Genomic DNA, 8,912 nt, shown 5'->3' with positions numbered 1-8,912 from the left:
TGACCTCAGATTGACCAATAAAAGAATTGTAAATACAGTGGGGAAAATAAGTATTTCGTCAACGACCAATTGTGCAAGTTCTCCTACTTGAAAAGATTAGAGAGGCCTGTAATTGTCAACATGGGTAAACCTCAACCATGACAGACAGAATGTGAAAAAAAAAAACAGATAATCACATTGTTTGATTTTAAAATAATTTATTTCCAAATTAGACTGGAAAATAAGTATTTGGTCACCTACAACAAGCAAGGTTTCTGGCGGTCAAAGAGGTCTAACTTCTTCTAACGGGGTCTCCCAAAGTCTAACGAGGCTCCACTCGTTACCTGTATTAATGGCACCTGTTTTAACTCATTATCGGTATAAAAGACACCTGTCCAAAATCTCAGTCAGTCACACTCCGAACATCACTATAGCCAAGAACAAAGAGCTGTCGAAGGACACCAGAGACAAAATTTGTAGACCTGCACCAGGCTGGGAAGATTGAATCTGCAATAGGTTAAACACTTGGTATAAAGAAATCAACTGTGGGAGCAATTATTAGAAAATGGAAGACAAACAAGACCCCTGTTAATCTCCCTCGATCTGGGACTTCATGCAAGATCTCACCCCGTGGTGTCAAAATGATAACAAGAACGGTGAGCAAAAATCCCAGAACCACATGGGGGGACCTAGTGAATGACTTACAGAGAGCTGGGACCACTGTAACAAAGGCTACTATCAGCAACACAATGCACCGACAGGGACTCAAATGCTGCACTGCCAGATGTGTCCCCCTGCTGAAGAAAGTACACGTCCAGGCCCATCTGCAGTTTGCTAGAGAGCATTTGGATGATCCAGAAGAGGACTGGGAGAATGTGTTATGGTCAGATGAAACCAAAATAGAACTTTTTGGTAAAAACACTTGTTCTCGTGTTTGGAGGAGAAAGAATAGTGAATTGCATCCGAAGAACACCACGAGTTACCTTTCAGGTAGCGTCACTACCTTCTGCTGTTCATTCTACAACAGTTGGCAGCTCTGCTTTGACAAAGTCATCAGTCATCTATCCAAAAATCACACTTACTTTTTTGCAAATCCTTGATCATAAGCAGACCAGTTGATTAAGCTGGCATCTTCGAAGTGTTTGTAGCAGAGAACACTACTCGATGATGGCGTGAAATTCATTCGTTTCGTGCGAACGAAAGATGTCCATTTAAGTGCCCTGCTATCCTTTGGACACTCATACAACTTTTCTTTAAATTGAAAACAATACATCGCCACACACCGCCGTGGCATCTTACCGAGAAGCAATGCAACAATACTGTGTGTATGGCGGACTTCCCTCGCAGTTCTCGGTGTGACGTCATTTCAGAGTAAATATAACGTTTGTATTGTATTGTTGTTTTGTATTGTTGTTGTATCAAATAATCAATAAAAACATTGCAAGCTATTCACAATGATAGACGTCCAATTCGTTTAAATTGGGAGGACTGACTGTGAATGCTCATGTGTCAGTGCCATTCATGGCACTAGACGGCCAATTCATTTAAACTTGGAAGCGTGCTAGCAATTTTTCAGCATCAGTGGTTGCTAATAAGTTAAATCAGTGCCCTATATAGGGCGAAAGGGACTAGTAGTCAGTTGTTATCATCAGTAGTATCAAAAGACCCTTTCACACACTCCGAAACATATCGCAGGCTTTAACCGTGCATCAGTTGAATGTGAAAACAATTTACCTGGTCGACTTACACTTAGATTACACGGACATTTCACAGGGCGCGTCTTAGTATATTGTCCTGGACTTTCCGTGGAAGCGCTGTGCATGAAAGCAGGTGTTAAATTCCCGGGTCACAGCACAATGACGTTATTATCATGGTGGGCCGATCATCACTTCCTCCCTCTTCGCAGTAAGACGAAAAGCGGTAAACAAACATCGCAATTATCATTATAGCAAGCTGGAATTAGCTAAATTAAAGTGAAAACATAACGAAATTAAATCGCTACACGATCGTAGAGCCGATGAAGAAAGTCCATCGTCCATCTTTGGAAATGTGTGGTTTATTTTGTTGCCGATGTTAGGGTCTGCTACAGTGGAAACAAGGTTGTACTTCAAAGCGGAAAACAATGGAGGGATGCGTTCAATGGTTTGTTAAATACAAAAATACACGAGATGGCTTAAAAGGAGGAATTAAACAATGCGTCTGTGACAGTAGAACCGAGGAAGAGAGTCCATCGTCCATCTTTGGAAATGTGTGGTATATTTTGTTGCTGATGTTAGGGTCTGTTACTGTGGAAACAAGGTTGTACTTCAAATCAGAAAACAACTGAGGGATCCGTTCAAGGGTTTATTAAATACAAAAATACATGCGATCACGGAAAAGGGGGAAAAACACAATGACAGTAAATCGACGTGGATCAATAAAATATTAACCGATGCGGCCGGAGCCGATGAGACAACAAAACAAAGCCAGCGCAATTCTTCCTTCCCAAGCCAGCGGGATTCTTCCTTCCACCCTTCTCTTGGATCACCTAGGCTTAAATATAGTCTTGATGAGTTTGAATTGGCTGCAGTTACGACGTCGGGAACACTCCCTCCAGAACTAAACACGATTTGACCAACATCGTGACAGCCGATGCCGACCATAAATGACGTAATGTCCGGGTTATAAAATCGCGCCAGCAGTCCTCCCTTCACAGAGCACTCCAGTGGGCAACACGGAACAAGTCTATGAAAGTGTCCAACCCGCGTCATTCTCAGGACATCTCTACATGCGTGAAAGCAATGACGTGAGTAAATCCTGCGTCACTTTACACGCGAATTTCCCTGGATATGTGTGTGAAAAGGGCTATAAGTAGCACTGAAGTCAAGTGATAGTTCGTAGCTTGTCAAATATTAATATTTTTTTTTGTGTGTTCAGTAGAGTACTCAGCTAATAGTTCCAGAATATAGACAAAACTAATCATAAATATGTTATCAGGTTAAGAGGTTTTAGGGGCCTCTTTTTAAACAGCTATATGTTTAGCTTTAAATAAATAATGCAAATGTCATAAAGTAAATGTGAACAGTGAAGCATGTTTTCTTGGCAATAGGCTCAGTGTAGAATGTACACAAACTAAAAGAAATGGGTTCCGGCATAAAAAAAATGTACCTGTTTTGGCTAATATGACACTAAGGCAGGTTTGAAAGCATTCTGATTGAAATGTTTACGTGGCGCTAATAATCCCCAGGTGAATCCTGTATAATAGAATATCCAATATATTTGTGAGGGCCCATTCTTTGTAATGATTTGTTATGATTCATACTGTCAGTTTTGCTGACAGGTGTCAGCTGAAGCCAGCACCTTTCTGCAATTGAAACAGTATGGAACACAAAGTGGGTTTATTCAAGGATGGCTGAAAAAGAATAGGAAGAAAAGGAGGAAGCAGTTATCTTAAAAGAACAATTTAGCAAGTCAAGCACTTGCATCACCCAGCGAAAACAATTTTGTTATGTTAAATACTGCACATTTGCCAAGATTAATGGTGCTGTTGTTGCCGTTTAGCCTGAATTCTGCAACAAAGACCGAATTGACTTGCTGAACATTATATTGTCTTTTGTGTCGTCTAAGTGGTTTGGTATTTGTAAAGTTGCTTCATTTGCATTAAAAGCCAAACATCCATCTCAGGAAGAGGACGGGTTTGGGGATTGAACAGTGAGTACGAGCCCTTGTAAACAAACTTGAATTTGGACAGTAGAACCTTGAGTCTCCTATTACCTTTTTTTCACAATTTGATTTTTTTCACCCAAAAGGTTGTACAATTTTTCATATACTTCCTCTCAATTTTGACTCCAATGAATCATGAAAAAATGTTCTGTACTTTACAGTTTTAGATACACTAGAGCAATGTGATGAAATAAAGGTTTCTGATGTTTTTCTCTGCTCATGTAGCTAAATATTAGAGCTGTGACCAAAAATTCGGCGCCGGAAACTTTCGGCCGAAAATAGCTAAAATGTCATTTTTGGTTTTTGGTTAAAAGGTTGAAAGTTTACCACCAAATAGAGTGAAGAACAGGTAGTCCTCTTGTGATGACCTAATCAAGACACGGCAAGGAGCAACGGTAATGGCTCACAGCCAACATGTCTGCGATTTGGAAGTATTTTGAGGTATCAAAGAAATGCGGTGATCCGTTGTTTTTCGCAGTTAATGGGGACCAGAACCCGCTGCGATAAGTGAAAAACTGTGAAGTAGTACCGTTTTTTTTTATTTATTTTTTTTTCCCCATTATTTATTCAGATTTAGCATTGGAAATAGATACAAATAAGTCATCTTTAATAAAAAAAAAAAAGAAAATAATTAAAATAATTTAAAAAATAAAACATACATATATATATGATTTTTAAACACTTCAAATGTAATAATTATTTTTAAACAAGAATAAAGTAGAAAAATGCTTGTCTTTATCAAATGCTTTATTGAGTGAGTCCACTCAAATCCGCGCAAGCTGCTCACTAACACACAATAAGTTGCCATAGCAACTGTTTAGCAAGTCAAACAATGATTTACACAAGCGGCGCTTTGAAGTTTCAACTTCCAGGCGTTTCTGGCAAGATCAAACCTTAACGTCTGTCAATCATCGTTGACTTTAATAAGCAACTGCAATGCAGTGCCTGACCAAGAAAAAGAGCAGGAGGAAAAGTAAGACGGTCGGTAAAATCGGATCGGGACAGCTCATCTGTATTTATTTATTTTTTTTAAAGTGGAAAAAAAAGTCCAAAATGGACTGAGGGTGCAAAGTACTGCGCAAACTGTATGTAAACTATTAAATGAAGGAAAATAAATCTGCTTCATCTCTGCTACACGCTCGTTCTGAAGTTGCTTTCCATTGATGTCCAAGTACAGTGCATTTGAGCCTGTGCGTGAGTAGTTTGGCGTTTAATCAAGCGAGCAGTACACAAATAAAGTCTTTAAATGCGTACATGTGCACTTGCTGTGGTTTATCACAGTAATCTTCTAGCAAGACCTATTCCTCTTTTTGTCACACGTTTTCCAAGACTTCCACACCCTCTCAGCCAGTCGCCATTTACTCCGTCCGGGAGCTACTTCGCTCGGCTTTCTCGCGGTAGGACTCTGCCCACTCGCCTGGCCCTGGATTGATTTCACTTGTTGCACAAGAAAACAGCAAATCTTTATTTGAAGGAGGACGAGAAATTGTAATAGCCTTGTAAAGAGCTTTACTAGTTTCAGCATGAGCAAAAAAGTTTTTTGTTGTTGTTGTGAACTGCAGTTCAACACAAACGTACATTGAGATCTCATTTAGCTTAGCAATTGGAGGCGTGGGACCCATTTTGTCCCAAACTTTCAGCGCATTTGTCAGTTTAATTGGCGTGGCGTCCACCAAACAGAATGCTACTTCGACGCGACACCTCTGCTATAGGACGCGTTCAGAGTTTGCCACAAAATGCTTACTGCCGCCGGGAACGCACCCTCCCAAGAGGTTTCAGAATCTGCACCTTTCAAACAAAATTTCTTATGTGCAGAATTTGTAACAATTAAAATGTGGTCAAAAGCCCACTGCTGACTTTGACTTATATTGACTCAACATACAAAACAAGGGTTTCGCTCTATTAGTTATCATTGGCACTTATGTACTACTACAATACATAACAAAATATGTTGAATATTTATTTAAACTTTGTAATCTATTAATACATCGAAATATTTTTTTCTTGAGTTGTCCAATACTGACAGGCATTACAGAGTGCCTTAGCTTTTCGAACAGGCTGCAATCAAAAACAAACATCATCTCTCTTCCCAACCCTAATTTGAAGTTTATTTTATTTTATTCACAAAGCTCGAGAAAAAAAAAGTATGCTGACACCAACATCTTTACAAACACTGTCTGGAAAAATAAAAACCTCCCATGATCACACAGTCCCATCTTGTCCCAGGCAAACAAATGTGCCTTCTCTCTTTCCCAGAACTGATGTCTGGAGATGTGCTCCAAAAAGATGAAATGTAACCGAAGCAGTGTGGAGAAAAAGATACACAGTTTGTCTGAAGCACACTCTTTTTGTTGTCACACAATGCACATGCATACTGTAGACACTTGCATTATACAGTGCACACAAGAGTCAGACACACACACACACACTCTAATACCTTGAGAGCCGCAAGTGCGTATTACAACTAAACATTTACAACATGATAAAAATTCCAACTGCTCGGACTGTTATTGGGCAGCAGTTTTATCGGATGCTTGCTGCCCCCCTTGGGTCCGCTCAGCCGTCGTTTCATCTGCTTCACGAGACTCCTGCAGTCCCGCGTCGCAGTGGCAAACAAAATAGGCTCTTTGGAGTTCTTCTGCCATCATTTTCTCATCGTCTTCCAGCTCTGCGCCATCCTGCATCTCCCACCTGGAAACATAAAGACAGCGTGAAGGGTTACGGCTGGGATATGAACAGAAGTCTGACCTCCAGAACCACATGTGTGGAGAGGGTAGTTCTTCTAGACGTTTGACATCCAGTTCAGTAAAATACACTTTTAGAAGCAACACTGTATTGAGTTGATATCAGGTTACTGATTTTGTTATTAAAAAAATATTCAATTTGTTTGCCTTTAAGAATATTTTGTGCTCGTGATCAGTGGGTCAAGAGACTTTTTTTTTTTTTTGAGCAGAGGTTTTCCTAAAAGTTGACTTTAAGTGGAATTCCATGTTCATGATAAGATTTTAGATAAGTGAAATGAGTGCATAACAGTGGTGGGTACTCGTCTTTCAATGTGGGGAAGCTCAGCGTGTGTCCGCCTGTGAGTGCTTTGTGACATTGGAGGGGCTGCTCGGTAGGGAAAGACACTAGAGTGCCAGAAGTCTAGTCTCCAAACACAAGCAGCTAAAATAAAAATAAAAACAAAAACAAAAAAACAGGAATAAGCTTGATTTTTCGCTGGTCATTTTTAATAAAGCAAGTGTCGCTTGGATGATTATGAAAGTGTCCGGTTCAACTCAGAACAACGGAATGAAAATTGAAAAATGCCTCCTGTGGATGTTAATACAACAAGATCACAGATTCGCTCATTTCGTTGTCAATCAAAAAGGGATTCAGCCTCAGACAGATCATCCAATCATCATGCAGAGAACCAGAGAGACAGGGCTAGGTGAGCCCCGCCCACTACCCATAGACCCTCAGAGACGCATGACATCCAATGGGTGGGATAAACCCAGCCTTTAGCCAATGACTCGTCTCGTTTCGGTGTAGTGGAAATTTGATAAGATGCTAATTTTGAACAAAAGTTGAGCACGTTGTAGCACATTTACTCAATGACATGTACACAAACCAGTATACTGTACATTTGATCACTTATTTTTGAAATATTGTGAGGGAAACGGAGCTTCCCTTGCAGTCAGCGCAATCGCCTCTGGTGCGTGACCAGGTTGAAGTTTGTCATCGATGTGTTTTGTGATTTGATAGCAATGGCTTTTTTAAGTCAGAATGTATGGAGATAGAATAGTGCCAAAAGAAGTGAGGTTGTAAAATGAAAATTATCCCTGTAAAATGACCTATTTTAACTAAAAAACACTTGTATTTCCAAATTTTGCGTTGTGTAATACACATGAAAAAAACACAATGTAAAAAATAAATTCTACAAGTGTTTTTTTTTCCAATTACAAGTGATTTTTTTGTTTTACAGGTTTTTTTTCTTCACTACGGGTTAAAAATTACCAATTACAAGTGCACAAGTTTTGTCACATTCTTGTCGAGCAGCAGGTCGGCAATGGTGTGTCCCGCCCTCCTCCTGAACAATCGCCGTTCTGATTGGTCAGAATTTTGGCTCACATGCTTACCCCGAAATTTAGTTGTACATGCTCAGAAAACACTTGTAGATCATTAAAGAAAAAACACCCGAAGAACTATTCACTAGATTGTGTTCTTAACGTCTTCTTTTGACCACGACTTGGAATAATATTTTTGTGTTTGTGTTTTACAACAGATTATTTCGATGTACAAGTAGATTTTTTCATCTTTGGTTACAAGTGACTTTTGTCTCTGAAAACGCGACAAGGGGGAGACAAAACTCGCGAGGTTGTAAGCAAAGAAAAAACACCCGTAGAACAAAAAAATCACTTGTAAATGAAAAAAAAAAAAAAACACTTGTAAATTTTTTTTTATATTATGTTTTTTTTCATGTTTATTTCACAACGCAAAATTTGGAAATACAAGTTGTTTTTTTGTTTTACAAGTTAAAATTAGTCATTTTACAGGTATTTTATTTTTTATTTTAAAACTAGGTAACGAGTATCTTTTTTGGCTCATAACACTCGACAAGAATGTGACAAAACTTGTGCACTTGTAATTGGTCATTTTTAACCTGTAGCAAAGAAAAAACACCCGTAGAACAAAAAAAAAATCACTTGTAATTGGAAAAAAAACACTTCTAGATTTTTTTTTTTTTCATTGTGTTTTTTTCATGTTTATTTCACAACGCAAAATTTGAGAATACAAGTTGTTTTTTTTTGTTTTACAAGTTAAAATTAGTCATTTTACAGGTATGTTTTTATTTTAAAACTAGGTTACGAGTATCTTTTTTGGCTCATAAAACTCGACAAGAATGTGACAAAACTTGTGCACTTGTAATTGGTAATTTTTAACCCGTAGTGAAGAAAAAACACCTGTAAAACAAAAAAATCATTTGTAATTGGAAAAAAAAAACACTTGTAGAATTTATTTTTTACATTGTGTTTTTTTCATGTTTATTACACAACGCAAAATTTGGAAATACAAGTGTTTTTTAGTTAAAATAGGTCATTTTACAGGGATAATTTTCATTTTACAACCTCACTTCTTTTGGCACTACTCTATCTCCATACAATGCTATGCAAATGAGCAAATTTAAATATCGGTAACAACGTGATGTCACATCACGCCCCATTATGCAAGTACTTGCCCACTTTGTGTTT

General features: G+C 38.5%; 1 protein-coding gene across 3 annotated transcripts in view; it reads right to left on the bottom strand.

The window, feature by feature from the left end:
• Positions 1-5,727: 5,727 nt before the first annotated feature.
• Positions 5,728-8,912, bottom strand: part of kiaa0825 (KIAA0825 ortholog) — a 306,720-nt gene continuing 303,535 nt past the window's right edge. For all 3 annotated transcript variants that reach the window (XM_057831003.1, XM_057831002.1, XM_057831004.1), the window contains one exon: positions 5,728-6,372. In XM_057831003.1, coding sequence (XP_057686986.1) covers positions 6,189-6,372 — 184 coding nt within the window. In that variant the 3' untranslated portion in view covers positions 5,728-6,188. The remainder of the gene's footprint in view (positions 6,373-8,912) is intronic.

This window comes from Corythoichthys intestinalis, chromosome 3, assembly GCF_030265065.1.
Source record: "Corythoichthys intestinalis isolate RoL2023-P3 chromosome 3, ASM3026506v1, whole genome shotgun sequence".
Lineage (NCBI taxonomy): Eukaryota > Metazoa > Chordata > Actinopteri > Syngnathiformes > Syngnathidae > Corythoichthys > Corythoichthys intestinalis.
The sequence above is the reverse complement of the archived record's forward strand: the minus strand, read 5'-3'. Positions and strand labels throughout refer to the sequence as shown.